This window comes from Calypte anna, chromosome 33 (genome assembly GCF_003957555.1).
Source record: "Calypte anna isolate BGI_N300 chromosome 33, bCalAnn1_v1.p, whole genome shotgun sequence".
Taxonomy (NCBI): Eukaryota; Metazoa; Chordata; class Aves; order Apodiformes; family Trochilidae; genus Calypte; species Calypte anna.
Window position 1 is genome coordinate 1,721,122 of NC_044275.1, and position 22,887 is coordinate 1,744,008.

General features: G+C 59.2%; 3 protein-coding genes across 3 annotated transcripts; 2 read left to right on the forward strand and 1 right to left on the reverse strand.

The window, feature by feature from the left end:
* The first annotated feature begins 1,289 nt into the window (after positions 1-1,289).
* On the forward strand, positions 1,290-6,624 carry MARS1 (methionyl-tRNA synthetase 1). The gene is made up of 21 exons (XM_030468206.1): positions 1,290-1,425; positions 1,616-1,691; positions 1,967-2,045; positions 2,137-2,271; positions 2,450-2,525; positions 2,615-2,787; positions 2,915-3,027; positions 3,147-3,263; positions 3,373-3,576; positions 3,702-3,903; positions 4,004-4,078; positions 4,150-4,320; positions 4,412-4,507; positions 4,604-4,721; positions 4,905-5,118; positions 5,199-5,330; positions 5,443-5,547; positions 5,616-5,799; positions 5,901-5,972; positions 6,229-6,336; positions 6,412-6,624. Exons 1-21 carry the CDS (start codon positions 1,290-1,292, stop codon positions 6,562-6,564), a joined length of 2,739 nt encoding a protein of 912 aa, XP_030324066.1. The 3' UTR covers positions 6,565-6,624.
* Positions 6,592-7,939, reverse strand: DDIT3 (DNA damage inducible transcript 3). Its single transcript, XM_030468215.1, has 4 exons — positions 7,801-7,939; positions 7,446-7,493; positions 7,215-7,371; positions 6,592-7,126 (listed from the first exon to the last, which is right to left on the reverse strand). Exons 3-4 carry the CDS (start codon positions 7,344-7,346, stop codon positions 6,665-6,667), a joined length of 594 nt encoding a protein of 197 aa, XP_030324075.1. The 5' UTR covers positions 7,347-7,371; positions 7,446-7,493; positions 7,801-7,939; the 3' UTR covers positions 6,592-6,664.
* A 3,447-nt stretch (positions 7,940-11,386) lies between these two features.
* ESPL1 (extra spindle pole bodies like 1, separase) lies at positions 11,387-22,498 on the forward strand. The gene is made up of 30 exons (XM_030468087.1): positions 11,387-11,575; positions 11,681-12,778; positions 12,975-13,079; positions 13,234-13,354; positions 13,572-13,708; positions 13,910-14,103; positions 14,256-14,498; positions 14,692-14,836; positions 15,016-15,160; positions 15,293-15,432; positions 15,532-15,666; positions 15,747-15,866; positions 16,043-16,214; positions 16,387-16,515; positions 16,611-16,767; positions 17,259-17,368; positions 17,709-18,808; positions 18,894-19,194; positions 19,253-19,474; positions 19,822-20,035; positions 20,145-20,329; positions 20,432-20,559; positions 20,640-20,759; positions 20,840-20,995; positions 21,070-21,240; positions 21,323-21,427; positions 21,546-21,664; positions 21,750-21,833; positions 21,928-22,092; positions 22,165-22,498. The coding sequence occupies exons 1-30, from the start codon at positions 11,495-11,497 to the stop codon at positions 22,364-22,366; spliced, it is 6,504 nt and encodes a 2,167-aa protein (XP_030323947.1). The 5' UTR covers positions 11,387-11,494; the 3' UTR covers positions 22,367-22,498.
* The last annotated feature ends 389 nt before the right edge of the window (positions 22,499-22,887 follow it).

Sequence of the window (22,887 nt, forward strand, 5' to 3'; positions counted from 1 at the left end):
TAGCTCGGCTGCTTACAGGCCGAGTGATGATTTTTTTTCCTCTGAATTAAAAGTTAAGGAAAGAGGAAAAGGTGAGCAGGGGATTTCACTGAGGGCCTGAGGTGAAACTGGTGAATTCTGGGGAAAAACAAAAAAGAAAACCTGAAAGTCCCGGGAAGTTGTGGGAATTGCCACAAACTCGTCCTGGGTGGGGAGCTCAGTTTAAAAAAAAAAAATCTAAAAAAAAAAAAGCTCTTCCCAAACTGAACGTTTTCTCCTTCCTGCTGCAGGCTCCACGCTTCTGTATTTCTATAAAGAAGTGAGAAGAGATTTACAGGAATTCTCCCTTTTGACAGGAAAAAAGGGTGATTTGTGCTTTTGGAGCAAAAACCCAAGGAGAGCAAAGCAAGCAGTGGGGTGTCAATACGTATTGGAAACAGAATAAAATCATTAATCACACTTTGCAGCCAGGTTTAAATTAGAAAATGTATCTCTGAATTAATTTTAAATAAATAAAACTTTATGAACGATTGCATCGTGCTGCAGTCTGAGTTTCACAGTGGTAATGACAGGAACTAAAAGGAAAAACTTGCATTTGGGGCAAAAGTTGATGTTTTGCACGGCCTGGGTTTTAGGGCAGTTTTGTTGCATTTATTGAACTCAGAAACGCAGTGGAAATTGTGAGGAATCAGGAAGTTGAATTACCAGGAAAAAAACAAAACAACGATGCCGAGGGAATAATCATAAATATAAAATACGGAACAAACCCCAAAACTCCACATAGTGGCACCTGGCTACCAAAAGCCAGCAGTGGCCACTGAAAACTCCCAGGAAACCCAAACCTCAGCACCACTAAAAGTTGGGTTCTGGTTTTTCTGAACCTCAGCCATTCACCTACACCGATTTTCCTGATTTTGGCTCAAAACTCCACATAAAGGGAGCTGGCTACCAAAAGCCAGCAGTGGCCACTGAAAACTCCTGCTGGGCCTCAGCAGGAACACAACCCAGCGGTGTCACCATGGAAACGGCGCCTTGGGAGGGGGCCCATTGCGTCATCACTGTGCGGCTGCATTGCATCATCAGCGAGTGAACATATGACGTCATCACCGTGCGGCCATATTGCGTCATCACCGTGTGGCCGTATGACGTCATCACCGTGCAGCCATATTGCATCATCACTGTGCGTCCCCATTGCATCATCACCACGCGACCATATGACGTCATCACCGTGCGGCCACGTTGCATCATCACCGTGCAACCAGATTGCGTCATCACCTCGTGGCCACGTTGCGTCATCACCAGGCGCCCACATGACGTCATCACGGCGCTGCCCCGTCGCGGCCATGCGGCTCCGCTTGGCCCCGGGCGGTCCCGCCGCGCTCAAGGTGCTCGCGGCTGCCGGAGCCGCGGCCGCTCCGGTGCGGCTGGAGTGGAGCTGCCCCTCGGGTGAGACCGCGGCGGTGCCACCTCCCCCGTCACCCCCTGTCACCCCCTGTCCCCTCCCGTCACCCCCTGTCCCCTCCTGTCCCCTCCTGTCCCCTCCCGTCCCGTCCCCTCCCCACCGCGGGGATCCCCTCGGCACCGGACCCGCCGCTCCCTGCCCCCGCGGGACTGAGGGTCCCGCTTCGCCCCGCAGAGCTGAGTCCCCCGTGGGTTCCTGCGCTGGAGCTGGAGAGCGGCACCGTCCTCTTCTCCCCCAACGCCATCTGCCAGTGAGTGCCCGGGGAACAGGGGGGGGATCGGCCCGCAGGCTGCAGCTCCCCCCTGCACCCCTCAATCCCCCCCTGCACCCCTCAATCCTCCCCCTGCCCCCTCAATCCCCTCCTGCACCCCTCAATCCCCCCCTGCACCCCTCAATCCTCCCCCTGCCCCCTCAATCCCCCCCTGCACCCCTCAATCCTCCCCCTGCACCCCTCAATCCTCCCCCTGCCCCCTCAATCCCCTCCTGCACCCCTCAATCCCCTCCTGCACCCCTCAATCCCCCCAGGTTCTTCTTCCTGTCCCGCGGGGAGGAGCCCACGGACCTCAGCAACCAGTGGCTGGAGTGGGAGGTGACGGAGCTGGAGGTGGGTGCTGCAGGGGGACAGCAGCCTCCATCTCTCCCCCCTTTTCACTGCTGTCCCCCCCCTGAGCTCTCCCACTCGTGTCTGTCCACAGCCGGCAGCCTCGGCAGCTCTGTACGCCCGGCTGGTGCAGGGCAGGAAGGGGCTGGAGGCCGTGGAGGTCCTGGGGAAGCTCTTGGCTCACATAGAACAGAACTTGGCCAGGAGAGGCACTGGCTACCTTGCTGGGGTGAGTGGGTGGGCACCCACCAGTGGGTGGGGGGTGCAGGGGCACTCAGCTTCGTGGGGGAGGCCACCAGTGAGGGGCTGGGTCCTGGAGAGCTGAGCTGGGTGCTCCCTGCCCTGTGGCAGAGCCCTGAGCTGAGCCTGGGGCCACCTCAGTGCCTGCTGCTGCTTTTCTGGCCCAGGACACCAAGTCGGTGGCTGATGTGGTGGTGTGGGGCACCTTGTTCCCTGTCCTGCAGGATGAGACCAGCCTGCCAAGTAAGAGTCCAAGCAGGGCTGCCAGAGTGTTCCCTGGGTTCTTAGCATGGTGCTAAGGATCACACTGCTTTCTTTCTCCTCCCCACAAGGTGAGCTTCCTGCCCTGAAAACCTGGTTCCAGAGCATGACGCTCTCAGAGGCCTGCAGGAAAGCTGCTGACTCCGTCCTCATCCCCAGAGCACTGCAGGAGTTCACCTCCTACCTGCAGAAGCAGCCTCCCCCCTGCCTGCCCGTGCAGAGAACCACCAGCAACGAGCCCGAGGTCTGGCCCTGGCCCCAGCCCTCCCTCCACCTCCTCCCCTGCACAGCCCTGGGCTCTCCTGGCTCAGCCTTAGCTTGGGCTGGGGGTGTCAGGGCGAGCCCATCCCTGGGAGCACTTTTCTCTGCAGGAGGAGGAAGGCTCTGAGCGTGCCCTGACGGAGGAGGAGATCACAGCTGCTGCCAGTGCCTGGGCCCGTGGTGCTGCAGCACTGCCCAAGCCCTGGCAGCCTCAGAAACCTGTGTGAGTCCCAAGAGAACGGCTGTCTCAGAACACCAAGGGGTCTTGCAGGGACATTGCTCTGGAGCTGGGGTGGCCCTGTTGCTCCTTGTCCCTGCTCTGACTGCCCCTGTCCTCGCCAGGCTGCCCGTGGAGGGCATGAGGAACATCCTGATCACCAGCGCCCTGCCCTACGTCAACAACGTGCCCCACCTCGGCAACATCATCGGCTGCGTCCTCAGTGCTGACACCTTTGCCAGGTGAGACCCCTCCCCAGGGGTGGGAAGGCTCCCCGGGGGTCTTCAGGACCATCTTGGGAGCTGTGGTGCCCTCAGCAGCTGCAGAGGTGTCAGAGGTCCCTGTCCCCAGGTACTGCCGCCTGCGGAACTGGAACACCCTCTACGTGTGCGGCACGGATGAGTACGGCACAGCCACCGAGACCAAGGCCCTGGAGGAGGGGATGACTCCTCAGGAGATCTGCAACAAGTACCACGCCATCCACGCTGACATTTACAGGTGGTTTGACATCTCCTTTGACTATTTTGGCCGCACCACCACACCCCACCAGACCAGGTGAGAGGCTTCGTCCCACTGGTGTTGAGGGATGTTGGGAGGAGAACCCCAGTGTGCCTGCTGGGTGCTCTGGCCCTCCAGGAGCTGACAGGAGCTGCCTCCATCCTTCTCCTCTCTTGTCCCAGGATTGCCCAGGACATCTTCAAGCGCCTGCTGGCCCGAGGTTTCCTCTTGGAGGACACCGTGGAGCAGCTGTGCTGTGAGAGCTGCCAGCGCTTCCTGGCCGACCGCTTCGTGGAGGGCACCTGCCCCTTCTGCAGCTACAGGGAGGCCCGGGGTGATCAGTGTGATAAATGTGGCAAACTCATCAATGCTGTGGAACTGAAGGTGGGACAGGAGAACTTGGGAGGGGGAGCAGCTTTGCCTAGGACTCCCCAGCCTTGTCCTGGGCTCTCTGCAAACCACGTTCTGTTCTTCCTCCTGACAGAGCCCACAGTGCAAGCTCTGCAGGAGCGTCCCCGTGGTGAAAGCCACCCGGCACCTCTTCCTGGACCTTCCCAAAGTGAGCTTCATTCCTGGGGGAGGGCGTGTGGCACCCATGGTACCATTGCCATCCCTGTCTGTCCTCTGCAGCTGGAGGAGCAGCTGGAGCCCTGGCTGGAGCAGTCCCTGGCCACGGGGGACTGGACCCCCAACGCTCGCTACATCACCCGCTCCTGGATCAGGGATGGGCTCAAACCCCGCTGCATCACCCGTGACCTCAAGTGGGGCACACCCGTGCCCCTCGATGGCTTCCAGGACAAGGTAGGTCCCACCTGGCCCCTTGTTGGCTGTCTCTGTCCCCCAGACACCCGACTTTGGGGGGTCCCCTGCTCAGGTGTCATTCTCCCCTCAGGTTTTTTATGTGTGGTTTGATGCTCCCATTGGCTACTTGTCCATTACAGCTAACTACACCCAGCACTGGGAGAGGTGGTGGAAGAACCCACAGCAGGTAGAAGGCTGGTGCTGCTGCAGGGTGGAGGTAGGGACAGAGCTGGAGGAGGCCAAGGTCCAGTGATCCTCTCCTGCCTCCCCACCTCTCTCTCAGGTTGAGCTCTACAACTTCATGGCCAAGGATAATGTCCCCTTCCACAGCGTTGTGTTCCCCTGTTCACTCCTGGGTGCTGAGGACAACTACACCCTGGTGAACCACCTCATTGCTACAGGTACTGGGGGGTCACCAGGGGTCCTGCACAGGCACAAAACCCCATTTACCCTCCTGGATTTGGGGTCACCTTTGAGCTCAGCCTATGCCCCTCAGCACTTGGCTGGTGTCTCCCTGTGCTGTGGAGCTGCCCCAGGCTGGGGCAGGGTGGGATGTGTGCTCAGACCTCTCCTCCCCTCCCCAGAATACCTCAACTATGAGGATGGGAAGTTTTCCAAGAGCCGGGGTGTGGGAGTGTTTGGGGACATGGCCAAGGACACAGGCATCCCTGCAGACATCTGGCGTTTCTACCTGCTCTACCTGCGGCCCGAGGGGCAGGACAGTGCCTTCTCCTGGAGTGACCTCATGCTCAAGAACAACTCTGAGCTGCTGAACAACCTGGGGAACTTCATCAACAGGTTCTAGGCCAGCCTGGGAGCTGGCAGGGGCCATCTCTGCCCTTAGGCTCTGCTCATCCCTGCTCCACTTCTCTCTCCAGAGCTGGCATGTTCGTCTGCAAGTTTTTTGGTGGCACTGTCCCCAGCATGGTCCTGACACTGGATGACAAGAGGCTTTTGGCCCGTGTCACCCTGGAGCTGCGCCAGTACCACCAGCTGCTGGAGAAAGTCCGGTGGGTGGCCGAGACCCCAGGATGGGAGTGGGGCTGAGGGTGTCCTCAGGGTGGGAAAGCAGAGTCCAGGCACCCCAGCAGCCACTCAGCCCCTCCTGTCCCCCCCTCCCAGCATCCGTGATGCCCTGAGGTGTGTCCTGAGCATCTCTCGCCACGGCAACCAGTACATCCAGGTGAATGAGCCCTGGAAGAGGATCAAGGGGGATGAAAAGGACAGGTAAGAGAGGCTGGGGGTTGGCAGGGAGGGAAGCTGGGGGGTGCATTAATGGTTTCCTGCCTTCCCAGGCAGCGTGCAGGCACGGTGACTGGCGTGGCCGTGAACATGGCTGCCCTCCTGGCTGTCATGGTGCAGCCCTACATGCCCAGTGTCAGCTCAGCCATCCAGGGGCAGCTCCACATCCCCCCAGACTGCTTCGTCCTCAGCCACGACTTCACCTGCACCCTGCCCCCTGGGCACCATGTGGGCACTGTAGGTGATGGGATGGGGAGGGGGCCTGTGCCCCACAAGCAGGGGAGCTCAGGGTGCTGGTCCTGCAGGGCTGAACCCCCTTCTCTTCTCCCTGGCTCCAGGTGAGCCCCCTTTTCCAGAAGCTGGAGAACGATCAGGTTGAGGCCCTGCGCAGGCGTTTTGGTGGAGGGCAGGTGAGCAGGGGCTGCAGTGCCCCCTCCTCGACTCCTCCATTTTGGGCACCTCCCAGCCTCTCTGCTTTCTGTCCCTCCTCACTTGCTGTCTCTCCTTTCCCAGCCTAAAGGCTTTGTAGAGCCTCAGGTAACTCCCTGGCTCCTCCTCAGAGGTGGTAAAGCACCCTGCCCACCTCCAGCACAAGCAGGGGGGGCACAGAGCTCAGCCCCTGGGGGAGTGGGAGCAGGACTCAGATTCATCTCTGTCCTTCCACAGGCCAAGCAGAACTCTCCAGCCTCAGGGTCCCCTCCAGCCCCAGCAACCCAGGTGACTCCAGGTGACCCCCAGCTGATCCAACTCTTGACAGAGGAGGTGGCCAAGCAGGTGAGTGACAGAAGGGACAAACCCTGTTATGTCCTGATGCCACCAGGCCCTTACCCCCTTCCCCACCTGCCCCAGGGCAACCATGTCAGGCAGCTGAAGGCCAACAAGGCAGAGAAGGCCCAGGTTGATGCAGAGGTGGCCAAGCTGTTGGAACTGAAGAAGCAGCTGGCACTAGCTGAGGGAAAAAGCCCAGAAATCCCTGTGCCCAAAGGGAAGTCGAAGAAGTAACAACTGAGAACTCAGAGACCACGCTGGCTGTTACAAGTGTGTAATAAAATGCAAAATATATACAGTGGTAGCTGGAAGCAGTCGTGTGTGTCCCCCAGCATCAGTCTGTGCAGAGCCCCTGCAGTCCGTGGCTGCTGGGGGTTGGAGTTTGGAGGTTGACCATGCGGTCGATGAGAGCTGCCCGTGTGCTTTCCACCTCAGCACTGAGCCTGCAGATCTCTGCCCTCAGCTGCTCGTTGTGGGCTGTCAGCTCCAGCACCCGCTGCTCGTTGGCCCGTTCCTGGTGCTGCTTGGCCAGCTCCTTGCTGGACCCTGTCCCACTGCCCCTCTTCCTCTTCACCCCACGCCCTGCAGCCACCCTCACCTCCTCCTCCTCCTCCTCCCCTCTGCCTGCCTGGGCTGGGGGGCTGCTGCTGCTGGAGGCCAAGTCCAGCAGTCCCAGTGGCTCTGACCCAGCTGTGCGCTCCAGCTCCAGCAGCTCTGCAGCCAGGGCAGTGTCCAGCTCGCAGCCCTCTGGGTCACTGCCAGCCCCCTCTGTGCTCCACAGCGGGGCCATCTCGGTCTGCAGGGAGAGAGGAGGAGCCGTCCTCAGGTGATGGGTGCCCCACTGGGTCCTCCCCCCAGCCCCAGGGGGACCACTGGCCCCTCACCTGCTCAGACCCCCAGGGCAGGGAAGATCCACAGGGCTCCGATGCTGCCAGCACCTCCTGCAGGTCCTGGTACCAGGCTTCGAGCTCCCAGACGGGCAGAGTGCTGCCAGGTGTCAGCCCCTCGGCTGCCATCCTCACCTCCGGGCCAGTGTGGAGGCTGCAGAGAAAGGGGGGGTCAGGCCCAACATGGGGCGATGCTCCCTGTAGGGCGCCGCTTCCCTGCCCCCTTACCTGTTCTCAGGTGTGATGGCCGACGAGGACAGACTTTCCCCTGGATGCCTGAGGGAAGGGACAGGGTCAGACTTTGCTCCCCACCGCCCCGCTCCTCCGGGCATCGCCAGCTTTGAGGGGGGAGGGTTAAGGATACAGAGGGACCCACGGGACGGGACGGGACGGGACGCACCCCCCACGGTGTCTCCCCAGAAGCCTCCGTGCCGAGACCGGACGGAATTCCTCAGTCACCGCATCCTCCGCACACGGGGCCGGCTCCGGGCCCCCTCCCCAACATTCCCGGGGATGTTGATACCCCTCCCCGCACACACACACACCTTCCCGGGAAGCCCCGGCAGCCCCTCTCCCCACACACCTTCCCGGGCGGTCCCAGCTGCCCTCGGCCCCACTCCAGCCGCCGCCTCTCTCCCCCTCTCATGCTGCTCCGCTTCATCCCGCGCTGCTCCCGCGACTGCCGCTTCCCCCCTGCACCGCTGCTTTTAACAGCCCTCGCGGCTGACGCAACGCTCTCCTCACCCATAGCCAATGAGCGCTCGCTACGCCGTGACGCAGCGGGTAGCGTGAGCCAATGGGAGCGGGTGGTAGGGAACGCGGCTCCGCCCCCCCCGCCGAGTTTCCCCCCCCCGAGACTGCGACCCTCGCGCTGAGTCACGGGTGCGGGTGATGCAATGGCGGGAAAGCGGGAGCGCGGGAACGCGGGAGCGCGGGAACGAGGCTGCCTCAGCGCCTCAGCGGCTGCGGAGCTCCTGAGGCACCGGGCGGACAGGAAGGAGACCAGGAGCCAGCAGTGTGCACGGGTGGCCGAGAATCCCAACGGCATCCTGGGCTGGCTCAGGAACAGCGTGGCCAGCAGGTCCAGGGAAGGGATTCTGCCCCTGTGCTCAGCTCTGGTGAGGCCACAGCTTGAGTCCTGTGTCCAGTTCTGGGCCCCTCAGCCCCTCAGGAAGGAGCTTGAGGTGCTGGAGCAGGTCCAGAGAAGAGCAAGGAGGCTGTGAAGGGATCCAGCAGAATTGCTGTGAGGAAGGGCTGAGGGAGCTGGGGGTGTTGAGGCTGGAGAAGAGGAGGCTCAGGGGAGACCTCATCACTCTCTCCAACTCCCTGAAAGGAGGTTGGAGCCAGGGGGGGGTTGGGCTCTTTTCCCAGGCAACTCTCAGCAAGACAAGAGGGCACAAAGGGTCTCAAGTTGTGCCAGGGGAGGTTTAGGTTGGAGATGAGAAAGAATTTCTTTCTGGAGAGGGTGAGTTTGATCCAAGGATGAGAGTTCTCCAGGTGATACCCTCAAACAAGTCTCAGAAGGGGGGGAATTGTTGAAAAATAACTCAGATTGTGAACGATGTGATGATTTTTCTGCAAAAAATCTCTTCACAGGTTAAAGATGTAGAAAAGGCAGACAGGATTGCTGGTAGGAAGGAGCAAGGGAATAATTAGGCCTTGGACATGGAAATTAATCAAGATGTTTTGAGGGTTTTTTGTTCATCACTGACTTGGCAAAGAACACTCAAGGTCTATGCAGATAATTGGACCTAAAGAATGTGATAAAAAGAACTGAAATTGAGGGGAAATCGACTGCTGGGAAATCAAGTCCTGGGTGGTTGGAGCAACAGAACTTGGGATATTGTGTCCTTGAGGTGAACTTGGGTCATTATAATGTTATTATGATGCTAAAACTAACAAAAGACTCCCAGAAAGGGTGGAGCCCTCCCCTGAGCATTGTGATGGGAGGAGTAATGATTTAACTTAAAGTTCTCTGTTAATTGATAAGCAGTCAGTGTAGAGAGGGTGGGTTTGGGAGCTGACTGAGTTGTGTGCATAAATAAATATATGGTGGGAAATGAATATATGGTGGGAAATCTTGTTTTGTGCTTTCTCTTTTGAGCACAAACCTGAAGTCAGCAGCAAGGACTCCTCCCTAATATTCTCTTTTTGCCAGAGAACAGTCCCACTCCCACACCCACTCCCACTCCCACTCCAGAGGGGTCCCAGAGCTGGGTGGGAGCCAGGGCTGACCTTGAGGTTTCTCAGACAAAACACCCCTGATCCCAAGGCTTCTCCTGGGAGAAAAAAACCTCGTCCTGGGCAGAGCAGCACAGTGACAGCTGCACAAGCACCCCCAGTGCAAGGGGAGGCTGTGCACCCGTGCACCAATTTGCACACCAGCTGTGATGACACAAGGGTCCCACACAGGGGACTCTGCAGTCACCACTGTGTTCTTGGGATGATTTTAGGTTGGGGAAAGAGACTTAAAATGCTCCATTTAATCAGCTCCACCTGCACGAGCAGAGAACTAGACATTTATTTCTTGGAAAATGTTTCCCTTTGGAAGCAATGCAGGGAATGCACAGGGATGTGCAGGGAATGCACAGGGATGTACAGGGAATGCACAGGGATATACAGGGATGCACAGGGAATGCACAGGGATGTGCAGGGAATGCACAGGGATGTGCAGGGAATGCACAGGGATGCACAGGGAGTGCACAGGGAATGCACAGGGATGCTCCGTGAAAAGAACAAAACAAAGCAGGTAGCCAGTGTTGTCTTTAGTTAATTGTCATGCCAGTCCAGGGAAAGCAAGAAGGAGCACATCACCTGGAGGAAGAGGATCCACACTCTAAACCCAGTGCTGGGTCTCTTGTGTCTTTGGTGCCTTTTTGTTATTTTCTGTTGCACGAACAACCAATGGGTGGATATTGTGAACATCAGTCTCCTGAGTGGTGTCTCCTGTAATCGACATGACACGGGGGCTGGGGGCAGTTGCACGGGGGTCCTGGTGTGTTCCCCACCCCCCCCTTGCACGAGGGTCTCTGCACAACACACTGCAGGGAGGGGCCCTTCACAATCACTGCTATTCCACAGGGGTCCCCGCACACCCACCCACAACCCTACAGGGGTGCTCCTTTCACACCTGCTCTCTCACACGAGGGCTGCTGTTGCACGAGAGGCTTTGCACATCTGTTGCACGAGAGGTTTTGCACAGTCCCCACCATTGCCCGGGAAGGGGGTGGGGTGTGGTGGGGGTGTTCCTTGCACACTCACCTCCTTGCACGAGGGTCCCTTCGTCCCCCGCCCGCGAAACCCCGGGCAGAGACTACAACTCCCATAGTGCCCCGCGCGAGGAGAGGGGGCGGAGCCACACGCTGATTGGCTGAGAGGCGCTATTTGAACGGGGCGCGCGGCGCTGCCTCCACGAACGGCGGCGGCGGGAGCGGAGCGAGGGTGAGGGGACGGGAGAGCGGGGTCTGGGGGCGAGGAGAGCGGGGTCTGGGGGCGAGGAGAGCGGGGTCTGGGGACGGGGAGAGCGGGGTCTGGGGACGGGGAGAGCGGGGTCTGGGGACGGGGAGAGCGGGGTCTGGGGGCGAGGAGAGCGGGGTCTGGGGCCGGGGAGAGCGGGGTCTGGGGCCGGGAGAGCGGGGGCTGGGGCCGGGGAGAGCGGGGTCTGGGGCCGGGAGAGCGGGGTCTGGGACGGGGAGAGCGGGGTCTGGGGCCGGGAGAGCGGGGTCTGGGGCCGGGAGAGCGGGGTCTGGGGGCGAGGAGAGCGGGGTCTGGGGGCGAGGAGAGCGGGGTCTGGGGGCGAGGAGAGCGGGGTCTGGGGACGGGAGAGCGACTGAGGGCCGGGATAAGAGCTTCTGCGGACACCGTGGGGCGAGGAGAGGGGGTTCAGGCTCGGAGCGAGATCGGGGACAGGATGTGGGGAACTTGAGGCCGCGGAGGGGCTGTGAACGTCTGGGGCTATGGGGTGAGGGGGTGTAGGACAGGGATGGTGCTGTAGGTCCTGGAAGTAGGGGACGGGGAGAGCTGTCAGGGAGCTGGGAAGTCGTGTTAGGGCCTGTGTGCCCTGGGGAGCTGAGCAGCGGGGCTTGGGGAGGCGATTTCTGTCATCTCAGGGGCTGGGCAGGGGAGTGGGGGACGGGACTGAAACCCCCAGAGAGCTGGAGATCGGGGGGAGGGGAGTGGGGGGTCCCTGAAAACAGTGGGGATGTGTGAGCCCTGAGGGGAGGTTGGGGAGAGGGGGTCCCACACCATTGCCTACCCCCCCCTAGCCCCCCTCACACATGGAGCACCCCGAAGGAGCTGATCCTGCTGCCCCACGGGACTGTTGTGGTTGTGTGAGCGATTTGCTCCCCAAGCTGCGGGTGAGTTGGGGGCTGGGAAGCTCCAGTGCCATCCCTATGGGGGGAGGACCCACCCTGGGGTGTTCTGGGCTGTGTTCTGGGGGTCTGACACCTTCTTCTCCCCAGAAATGCCTCTTCAGCTCCCGAGGAGATGCCTCTGAGCCCAGCCGAGCCTCCCGGCTGCAGACAAGCCAGACCTGTGACAAGGTCCTGCGTGTTTGTGTCGAGCGAGTGGCCGAGTCCTGTGGCTGCCCAGCCCACACCTCCAGTTTGGTGGCCGTGGCTGAGGACGCTTGCCATGGCTACCTGAGAGCCACTCTGCAGCCTGCTCCTCTCTACCTGGAGAAAATCCTCTACCACCTGCTGCGGAACGTGGCCAGCCAGGGGATCGGGGATGCCTGCTGGAGGGTGGCTGAGCTCCTCCGTGCCAGGCTGCTGACTTACTGCCTCAGCCAGGTGCCCTCCAAGGACTTCAGGGCCATCGCCCACAGCAGCTTCAGCGTCCTCTGGAGAGGAGGGGACACCTTAGCCCAGCAAGAGGACGAGGGCAGAGCTGCCCTCTTGGTCCGGCTGCGAGCGCTGCGCTTCCTGCTGCTGCTGGAGGAGGAGGAGGGGGGCCCCTTGCCTCCTCTGCAGCCCCCCTTCTTTGCCTTCCGTACAACACAGCAGGCAGTGTCTGCGGCTGCCCTCTACAAAGCCCAGCGGGCACCATCCTTGGCTTTTCTCAGCCAGCAGCTCCAGGATTGTTTGCTCGAGGTTCTGCGGAAGGAGGGGACGGATCCGCCCTCCCCCCAGCGAGCCCTCTGCTTCTTGGAGCTGACGCTGGAGCGGTGTCGGCATCTCTGCAAGGGCGACCTCCACCGCAAGGCTGAGGAAGTGGTCAAAGATGCAGGAGTCTTCCTGAGGGCCAGCAGCAGCTCTGCAAAATCTTCCAGTCATCTCCTGTCCCTCCTGGATGCTGGGGTCAAGCTGAGCTGGGTGCTGGCCAAGAGCACTGGCTCTGTGGGGCCACCCTTGTCCCAGGCTGCAGAGGTTCTTGGGGTGGCAGCAGAGGCCTCAGAACAACTCCTCAGGTTGATGGCTGAGACCTCCCAGTTCATCATCTCCTCCCTCAATGAGTTTGTGAAGCAGAGCAACCATCTGCCCTTTGGACAGGAGGATGTACTTGGCCTCTGGGCCTTCACCCAGGGGCACTGCAGGGTCCTCCACCAGCTGCTGGAGAGGGTGAGGCTGGGCCTGGGGGTGGCAGGACCTGATAACATGCTCAGTCAGAGCCTCTGTGAGCAGCTGGAGGCTTTGGAACCCTGCTCCAGGCTTCCTCCATTAACAGGGTGTTCCTCTGTGCTGTCCCCATCCTGACCAGCACTGCCTGGGGCTGCCCGGGCCCCATCAACACCACTTTTCTCCTTCCCCTCTGCAGGTTCCTCCTGATGGTGTCACACAGAAGCTCAGTGTGAAGCAGCTGCTCTACCACAGCCTTCAGCTCTTTGCCACCATGGTCTGTGATGCCTTCCAGTGCTCTCAGGTACCAGGAGCTGAGGGTGGGTGAAACCCTCTCAGCACTGGGTAGCTTCTCCCTCTAGAGGGGGATTGCTGGTTAGAAGGGGCTGCTCAAATTGTGTGGGGGGGTTTCTGTGGTCCCCAGCAGCTTCCTGCTAGCCACCCTTCCTCTCCTGCAGGCTGTGGGCTGGGCAGGTCTGGAGCAGCTGGTGGCAGGCTGCCAGAGGAGTGTGGTGTGGATGCTGGAAGGGCTGGAAGGGCTCCCAGAGAGTGAAAGAGCCAAGTACCTCGACATCACTGGTGAGTGAGGTGCTGGGTGGGACTGTACCCAGAGCCTTTGCCTCAGGGCCAGAACTCACTGTCCTTGTCCTTGGGAATCAATAGGGGGGATTCTCTGCCACACAGTTTGTGGCTGATGGAGCCAGGATGGAGCAGGACAGGCCCTGGGCTGGAGAAGGGGAGGGCTCATTCTCTTTCCATCACATTTTTTTTAATATTTGGGTTTCACTTGTGGCAGCATCCTGCACGTTCAGGCTGGCTTACATCTTTTACAACCAGAACCTTTACAAGGAGGCCAGCTCTGTCTGTGAGATCTTCTGCAAGGGGCTGCAAGCAGCAGATGCCTCCATGCATGGAGAGCTCCCTCCAGAGAGGGTAAGTGCTTGTCTGGCAGAAATTGAGCTGAGCTGAACTGATCCCAGTACCAGGCGATCAAAGGAGAGGATGGCACCAGGGGGACAACCCTAATTCCCTGCTCCAGGGTGTTCTCTTCACCCAAGGGAGGGAAGGGGTGTTAGGATCTGGGGATTTGCTCCTTTGTGGAGCTGAATCTGGTTCTCTCTGCTCTCCCTGCAGCTGCACAAATGCTTCAGGCTGTGTGTGGAAAGCTACCGCAAGCTGGGGCAGCTGGAGGGAGCCCTGGAGTGTGTGGGGCAGTGGTTGGCTGCATTTCAGGGCCAGCTGGGGGAGGTGCTGGCAGAAGCTGTGTCCCTCTGGGTCAGAGTCAAAACTGAAGCTGCAAAACGAGGAGCTGAGAACTTGAAGCTCCGGTAAGCCCTGGGAAGCTGCCTGGGGTCTGGGGAGTGGATGCTGGGAGAGCTGCCCAAAGGGAGTGCCCCAAAGGGTAAAATAATGATGTTTCTCCTTGGGAGATGTTCCTGGCTCTTGGCAGAGCCCCAACACAGGTTCCTTTTTCTCCCAGGACCCTGAAGGAAGGCTTGGAGAGGCACAACCTGGACACAGAGGCCTTGGTGACCATCCTCCTTGCAGAGCTGAAGGCTTACAAGAGCCTCCAAGGTGACACGGGACAGGAACGCTACAGTGTCCTCTGTGACCTGCTGGAGCTCTGCTCAGAGGAGAGAGGCTGCCTGCACCAGAGAGCTGTTGGCTTGATAGAGCTGGCCCAGGTCTTGTGCTACCACAACTATGCACAGCAGATGGACTGGTGGGTGGACACCACCCTGATCGCCTCCTTCTGTCCCTGAAAGTCCCCAAGGAGCATTTTGAGGCTCTCAGAATTTAAGGAGCTGGAAAGTTGCTGCTCTGGCAGTTTGCTCTGGGGTGTATCTGTCCTTCCCCTTAAAATACTCAAGAGGTTTTGGGGACCAAAGGCTGTTTCTGATCCCTCTCTCTGGCAGCTCCTCTGTGGACTCAATCCATGAAGCCTTGAGGCTCCTAGAGTTGGTACCCAGGAGTGCCCAGAACCAGGCCCAGCTCCTTGATGACCAGGCCCAGGCTCTGCTCTGGCTCTTCATCTGCACCCTGGAGTCCAAGATGGAGAAGGTGGGTGGGAGATGGCAGAGCAGGGCTCTGGGATACCCAGACATGTCTGGATCTGGGAACACCATGGGGCTTGTGTCAAGAATCCTCTTCAGCCTTGCTCATTGGGATCCCCCAAATCCACCTGCTGGAAACCCCTGGAGTGTTAATGTGGATCATGTTTGTTTTCTGCCCTGCTGCAGAGCATAGAGAGGGACCAGAGATCCAAAGATGAAAAGCTGAAGAACCTGGATGAATTTGAGCCCAATGACCTCAACCATGAGGACAGGCAGCTGGAGGACAGGTTCCTGTGTGATATCATCTCCTTCAACCTGGCAGCAGAGAGTGGTGAGGATGCTGGCAGGTTTGGGCCCTTTGTACTAGAAAGCCCTGTGTGGCTTTTTGGGAAGGTTTGCTTTCAGGTTAGGGTTAGACCCATGGAAGTTTAGGCTTCAAGTTAGCCCCCTGGTATTCCCTCAGCTCTGTCCAAAAGCCTGGATGATGCCTTTGCCTTGTGGAAGCAGCTCCTGGAGGCACCAGGTGTCCCTGCTGTACGCAGCCCTGAGCAGACTGTGGCTTCCCTGCACCTCCTGGCAGCTCTCTACAAGCTGATGGCCAAGGTGACACTGCTGGAGAGGGGTGGCACTGTCCCCAGGCACCCAGACTGTCTCTGAGGTGGTCTCTGAGTGTAACCATGTTGGTTTTTTTCCTGCCTCCAGCCCTTGCAAGCCATGGAGAGCTTCCTCCTGGTCAGAGACCTGTGCAGGGCACTTGGGGACAATCTGGGCATGGCTGGTGCCCTGTGCCAGGTCACCAAGCTGCTCTTCCAGCTGGAGTGTTCCAGCTATGCCCAGGTAAGTCTGGCAGGGAGGAAAGGAGCCGTGGGGCTTGCTCTGCTGATCCCAGATGCCACAGCCCTCGTGTTGGCTTCCAGCTTTTCCTGCAGGAGGTGGAATCCTGCCTGCAGCAAGCTGACCACAGTGACAGCTCCTTCCCGGTGCTGCAGCAAACCTGCCTCCTGCTGCGCAGCCAGCTGTACTGCACCACCTCCCGGGTAAGGCTCCTAAAAACCCTTTTTTTGTCTTGGAAGTAGTGTCAGGGCAAGAGGAGACCACAGCTCTGCCTGTTTCCCTTGTTTCCCATTACCTCTCCCTACTGATCTTCAGCATGAAGAGTCTCTGGACCACAAATGGTGCCTCTCTCTCTCTTTCTTTCTTTCTCCCTTTGCAGAATGAAGAGGGGCTCACCCTGTTGCTGGAAGTGCTCCAGAACCTCCCTCACCAAAAAACCACAAAGCTCTGGTACCTGCTGAGAGCCCACATCCTTCAGCTGGTGGCTGTCTACCTGAGTCTCCCCCCTGCCTGCCTCTCCCTGGAGCTCAGGCAGCAAATCTTGGCACGAGGTAAAACCCTCCTTGGGAGCACTGGGCTGAGGGGAATCGTGGACAAAGCTCCCAATAAATGTTTGACCTCTGGGTTTTTCCAGATTGGCCCATTTGGGGGTGATGAAAGGGAATCTGGGGGGAGTTTCTCTGTGCTGGGGAGGGTCCCTAACCCACAGCCATCCTTACACAGGCTGGAAGACTCCTGAGACAGCTCTCAGTGAAGCTCAGAAGGTTCTCCGTAGCATGATTCTCCTGCTGATGGGCAGCAACGTGCTGGGCTGTCGCACAGTGGTGTCTGACGTTCAGTTTGTGGATTGTGGTGAGCTCATGTGGACAGAAACCTGGCAACAGTCCTCTGGAAAGAGTCAGGCTCTTTGCCTGCCTCTCTGCTCATCTTTTTGTCCCCTCTCCTAGGGGACAACCTGCTGCTGAAGTGGCAAGTGCTGGCTGACATGCTGGTGTGCTTGGAGCACCTGGTGGCTCTCCTCAGCAGGTTGGAGATGGTGTCTAAAGCCAAAGCATTTTGCTTGGAGGCCACCAAACTAGCCAAGAAACTGCAAGGCACTCAGTGGTGAGTTAAAATCATGGAATCAGAATGGTCTGGGCTGGAAAAGACCTTGGAAGATCATCCAGTCCACCCTTTAACCTGACTCTACTGACCCAGTTTAGCCCACTGCTAAACTGTGTCCCTCAGCACAGGATCTGTAGGATGTCTCAACACATTCAGGAGTGGTGATTCAACCACTGCCCTGGGCTGCCTGTTTCAGTTGGTTGTGGAGGTGGGGGACAGCCTGGCTCTGAGTTTGGGAGATGCTTGGTGAGGGATGAGCAGCCCTGTGGCCTCAGGAGACATCAGTGTCCTTGTCCTTTGGTGGGGGTACTGGTCCTGGTGGGTGGGTTTGGCACCTCAGTTCGGTCTGGAGCAAGCAGCTGCTCTGGTTTGTGTTAGCCCATCTTGTCAGATGAGGTATGAGCTTGCTCCTTGCTGCTTTTCTCCCTCCTGGCCTTGGGGATTGAAGAGTTGGAGGTTGTTGGGTGCTCTGAGGGCTGTTGTCCCCTCAGGTGTGCTTCCTTCCTGGTGCTGAAGGCCCAGCTGGAGCTGCAGCAGAGTCACCTAGAGCTGAGTAACTTCAACCTGGAGCAAGCTCTCTTCCTCCTGGAGTCTGACACCAGTGAGTCCCTGCTCCAAGCTCAGGGGAGGGAAATGGGGGGGATGAGAGCTTGAAGTGAGCCCTCAAACCTTGGGCAGTGCCAGGGATGGCTCCTTTTGGGCTGGGGTGAAAGTTGTGCCTTGTGCAGATGTTGCTGGGTTGGCTGACACCCTGTCACCAGGAGGTTGCAGAGGTTTGGGGTGACTGTTACCTGAATTTTGGCTCATTGAGAGATGACTCCAGCTGGTAAAGATGTTTTTGAGAAAGCAGAAGGATCTTTCCTTTCCACACCCCTCCTGGGGCTGGACATGGTGGCAGCTGGAGGGGGAGATCCTGAACTAATCCTCTCCTCCACCCACAGAGTTTGAAGCCAGCAAGGAGCAGAAGGACCAGACAAAGATCCTGCCCAGGAAGGGCAAACTCAAGGGCAAGAAGCTTCAGGACCCCAATTCTGAGCCTCCTGGGGAAGAGGAGTTTTTCCTGAAGGGCCCTGCCCTGGAGTTTGTGGCCCCAGCCAGCGGGCTGGCCAAGGCAGATGCTCTCACAGCCTCCCCAGAGCTGAAGCACAAGAAGAAGCAGCAGCAGCTGACTTTCCTTACCCACCCAGTCTCCTGCTCGTGCTGCCTCTGCTCCAGCCTTGTTCTCTCTGCTCTCTGCCTACGTTGGCTGCTCTCCTGTGCCCAGGGCAAGCTGGCAGCAGGCAGGGTGGCCCAGGGCCTGGCTCTGCTGAGGGCTCTGCTGCTGCGCTGCTCCGCTCTGCCCGCTCGTTTTGCTCCTCTGCTGAGGGACAAGCTGTGGGGTGGCTCTGCCAGCAGCCAGGACCTGCCCGTGCTGGAGCTACTGAATGATCTGATGGCTGCTGGTTATGCTGTGTTGGCTCTGCAGAGCTTGGCTAACCCTGGGCTGGCTGAGGAGCTGAAGGAGGAACTGGAGATGGGTTTGACCTTCCTGGCATCCTGCAAGCCCCACTTGCCCAGTTGGGGAGTCTCCAAGGCCACCCTGCTGCTGGCCAAAGCTGTGGCTGGCACTTGCTGCCTGGCCTCCCAGCATGGTGGCTCTGTGGATGGTGTCTTCACCACTTCTTGGACCTGGCAGCTGCCCACACCAGCTCCAGCAGAGCCCAGGGCTGCGGTCGTGCCCCAGACTCTGCAAGCAAGCAAAACCCAATCCCAAAGGTGCAAAACTGCCCCCACTGTGCCCAAGCCCAGAGGAAAGAAAAGCCAGAGAACCAAGTCTGCAGCTTTGCCCAGCACTGACATCTTGGCTGTGGGTGATTCAGACAGTGAGGTGCCTCCCATCATCATCCGGGCAGGGCCAGTGCCCCACACCCCTCACCAGAAAGCCCCAGCCCCCACTCCCAGGACTCCCTTTACCATCTTCAATGAATCCTCCCCTTGGGCTGCCAAATCCTGGCTCCTGAGAGCCCCCAGAGGCTTGGGGAGGGTCAAGTCTCGCCTAAAAGTGAGTGAGGAGGGAGGAGGGAGGGGGGGGAGCAGCCCTGGACACATCTCAGCAGCCCTGACACCCCTTTGTCCCTCTGTTTTAGGTGACATTCAGTGATGACAGTGATGTGGAAGATCCCAAAGTGGGGCTGACCCCCAGAGCTGCCTGCAAGACCTCCTGTGCCCAGAAAGCTCAGCCCCAAAAATCCCCCCGGAGGGGTGGACAGAAAAGCACTGCCCAGCCCCAGAGAGGGAGGCCACATGCCCACCAAGCCAGGGCTGGAGAGAAGAAAAAGCAGAGGACCCACAGGACAATGAGCAAGAGGACAGAGGAGGAGAAGGAGCTCCTGAGGGCCATTGAGGAAGAGCTTGAGATCAGCTCCAAAGAAGAGAAAAGAGCCCCAGGTGAGCTGGGCTGGCTGCTCCAGGAGCTGGAGGGGGGGGATATTGTCTTCATGATCCTTTAAGTGGTTGTGTCAGTCTGTTCCCACTGCTGGCAGCAGTCCCAGGGATCAGGTGGCTCCTTCCCTCCCCACAGGTGGGAGATGGCCCAGGCAGGAGGGTGCAGACAGGGAGCACAAGGTCCTGTGGCAAGAGGCCAGTGAGGACATCATCCCAGTGCAGTGTCTGCAGAGGGGACAGTCCCTACAGCCAGAGGGGACCCTTTCCTCTGCCCTGCCCACAGGTGGGGGTGAGCACTCAGTGCTGGGAGGGGAGGGGGGGGGTGTTTTGGGGGCTGGTAATGGGTTTGTGACCTCCCTGTGTTGATCTTGACCCATGGGGAGGACTGTCTGATTTCCTCCCCATTTCTTGGGAAGGAGAAGCAGGTAAGGAGCTGGGTGGGTGTCAGGCTGTGGGCTAAGAGTGTCCCAGGGCCACTCTGAGAGCCTCCAGTGTCTGGGATACTGGTCTGCACTGGGAGCTGGTGGCTGTGCTGGGGGTGCTGTGTCTGTCCCCTCACCACTGCTCGGGGCATTGCCCAAGACCTTGGTGGCTGATCCTGTCCTGGTTTTGCTGCTTGGTTCCTTCCAGATGTCTCCTCACTGAACACAGTCCTTGAGCTCCTGAAAGATGCTTTCAACTGTATCAGCCACTGCCCTCCTGGGGTGCTCTACAGCCATCTCTGCCAGCTCCTGGCTCTTGCCATGGGGAACCAGGACCCCTTTTCCACTGCCTACCTGCTCTCCGAGTCTGTCTCTGTCACCACTCGCCACCAGCTGCTCAGCATCATCCACAGGAAGATTCAGTGAGTTCCTTGTTCTCTTCCCAGAACACACAGAAGGGTTCATCCACCGGCACCCCAGGATGGGGGTTTAGGGGGCTTCTTCCCCCTCTGACTGCTGTTGCCTCCTCAGCAAAGAGAAGAAGTTGGGAGTGGATGTGACCGAGCAGCTCCGTGGGCTCTCCCTGCAGGAGGGGAATTCTGACCAACGCAGCCACCACCTCACTGAGCTCCAGAGACTTTTCATGTTCAGCTCCACAGGGTTGGGCTCTGGGGAGCAGGATGACTTCCAGACACAGCTGGAACAGATCCCCAGTGGTAAGGGGCTGATGGGCCTGGGCAGCTCATCAGCCCGGAGGGTGCAGCGGGCTGGATGGTGCCTTTTGGGTGCTGTCCCTAAGGTCTGGGTGTGACTTTCAGGGGTGACTGTGTGTGTGTTGACCCTTGCCACCATCCAACCTGGCTCCCCAGGGCACACCCTGCTCCTGGCACGACTGGAAAAGGGCACCACTCCTCTCACCATCCGCATCCCCCCCACACTCAACAAGGTGAGAGAGGGCAGGGGGTGGGAGAGGGGCAGCCCAGGCACTTTTTGGGGGGTGGGATCACAGCTCCCTTTCTCCTGCAGGTGCTGCTACGTTTGCTGAGTGACTTTGATGCCATCCAGAAAGAGCAGAAAGAAGCCAACAGCTGCACAGACAAACAGAGCTGGTGGCTGCGTCGCTTCGAGCTGGATGGCAGGATGAAGGTGAGGGAAAATCATCCTGTGCTCTGCTGGTTTGGAGACCATTGAGGGATCTGGACCCCCTGGTGACTGACTTTTTACAGAGCCTCATTGAGACCCTGGAGATGGAGGTTTTGGGCTGCTGGAGGGGTGTCCTGATCCCCACCAGCCCTGAGCCTGCTCTGGCCAAGGAAGCTGCCTGCTTGCACCCCCAGCTCTGCCACTATGGCTGGAGGGACTTGGATCCCACCCTGCTCAAGGTGCCTGGGGCTGGGGTTGGGTTCTGGGGAGCTCAGCTGCTTTGCCACCACTCACCTCTTTCTCCTTCCCACAGGTGGTGCTGAATGCTGCTCCCCTCCTCACCCCCCATGATGTGCAAGCTCTGGCCTTTGGCCTCTGCCCCACGCAGCCCCTCCAGGCTCAGCTCCTCTTGCAGGGGGCGGTTGAGAAGTGCAGAGCTTGTGCCAAGCAGTCCCCAGGCTCCCTCGTCCTGGTGCTGGATAAGGTGAGATCCTTTCTCTGCTTCACTTCCTCCAGGCTCTGCTGCCTCCTCCCTCCTGCTGCTCAAACCTTCCTCTTCCTCCCAGCACCTCCAGAAGCTGCCCTGGGAGAGTATGGCCTGCCTGAAGACTGTGCCAGTCACTCGCCTCCCTTCCCTGCGCTTCCTGCTCAGCTACTCCCTGGCACAGAAGGTGATTTGATGATGATGGGGGGGGGAACGGGGACAACCCCACATGCCCCATGGTTTGGGGGAACCCTCCCCAAACTTTTCCCTGATCTGGCTGCTCTGTGTCCCCCTTCCATCTCCAGCAGCAGCAGGCAGGGTCTGTGCTGAGCCGCGGTGTGGACCCCAACAGCACCTTCTACGTCCTCAACCCACACAGCAACCTCCTGGGCACTGAGGAGCGATTTCGGGAGTGGTTTGAAAGGTGGGTGGGGATCTCGGGGAGCTGGGGAATTAGGAAAGGGGGTGGTTTATGCCCCCTTGATCCCTGCTCACCAGCAATTCTGCAGTGAACCTGGCTGGAAGGGGGTGACAGGAGCCGTCCCGAGCCCTACACGGATTCAGTCGGCTCTGCAGGAGCACGATCTCTACATGTGAGCATCACCAGGGCTGCGTGGGAGGGGAACACAAACACTAGTGGGGGGTGTACAAGAGCAGCTGATGCTCATTAGGGCTCTGTCCCTGTAGATACATGGGGCACGGAGCAGGTGCCAGGTTCCTGGATGCCCAGACCCTCTCTCGCCTGGATTGCCGCTCCGTGTCCCTGCTCTTTGGCTGCAGCAGCGCCGCGCTCGCCGTCCGCGGGGGCCTCGAGGGCTCTGGGATCATCCTCAACTACATCATGGCTGGCTGGTGAGTTAGGGCTGGGGTCTCTCCGAGCTGTTATTTGGGTGGGAAAGGGGCTAATTCTTCCTTTCTCTCCAGCCCCTTTGTCCTGGGGAACCTCTGGGATGTGACAGACCGGGACATCGATCGCTACGCCCAGGCACTGCTGCAGGGCTGGCTCCGGGGGGGCTCTGCTGCCCCCCTCCTCTCCTATGTTGCCCAAGCCCGCCAAGCCCCCAGACTCAAATACCTCATTGGGGCAGCCCCTGTGGTCTATGGGCTGCCTGTCTGCTTGAAATGAGGGCAGGGGGGAAGTCCTGTCCCCCCTGTAAGGCAACAGTGGGGGTTGGCAGGGGACAACGTGGCAACAATTTTAATTTATTTTAATAGATGCATTTTATTGCTGTATTCTGTGACAATAAAGCTGCTGCTTTTGGCCCTCCTGTTCCCTGTTTGTTCTCAAGGTTGGACCCCGTGGCCTCCTGTCCTCCTCCTGGAGATGACCTGGAGCTCCCACCTTTCTTCTCCCTCCCAGTGTTCCTTGTTTTTTGTGGTGGGAGTGGGGGTGCTGCTCAGGGCTCTGTCCTCAGGATCCTGCTGGGCTTTAACCCTTGGATGCTGGATGAGCTGCTGGACCTGGAGAGCACTGGGCTGGGAGCTGGGGGGCTGGACTGGGGATGACTGGGGGGGAGACTGGGATGTCTTTGGGGGTCTCTGGGCTCCTGACCTCCCTCCTTAGGCCACTCCTGCCTCTCTCCAGCTCTGTGGCCCCTTTTTTAACTCCATCCAGGGCCTCCTCCCCACTCCTGAGCCCTGTTCTCC

Bases quoted from the DNA above. Each gene is read 5' to 3' on its own strand.
- MARS1 (XM_030468206.1), top strand. From the start codon at position 1,290: ATGACGTCATCACGGCGCTGCCCCGTCGCGGCCATGCGGCTCCGCTTG. The intron at 3,577-3,701 runs GTGAGAGGCTTC...CTCTTGTCCCAG, and splicing joins ACCACACCCCACCAGACCAG to GATTGCCCAGGACATCTTCA. The intron at 4,321-4,411 runs GTAGGTCCCACC...TTCTCCCCTCAG, and splicing joins TCGATGGCTTCCAGGACAAG to GTTTTTTATGTGTGGTTTGA.
- DDIT3 (XM_030468215.1), bottom strand. From the start codon at position 7,346: ATGGCAGCCGAGGGGCTGACACCTGGCAGCACTCTGCCCGTCTGGGAG. The intron at 7,127-7,214 runs GTGAGGGGCCAG...CTCTCCCTGCAG, and splicing joins TGCCCTGGGGGTCTGAGCAG to ACCGAGATGGCCCCGCTGTG.
- ESPL1 (XM_030468087.1), top strand. From the start codon at position 11,495: ATGGAGCACCCCGAAGGAGCTGATCCTGCTGCCCCACGGGACTGTTGT. The intron at 13,709-13,909 runs GTAAGTGCTTGT...CTCTCCCTGCAG, and splicing joins GAGAGCTCCCTCCAGAGAGG to CTGCACAAATGCTTCAGGCT. The intron at 15,867-16,042 runs GTAAGGCTCCTA...CTCCCTTTGCAG, and splicing joins TGTACTGCACCACCTCCCGG to AATGAAGAGGGGCTCACCCT.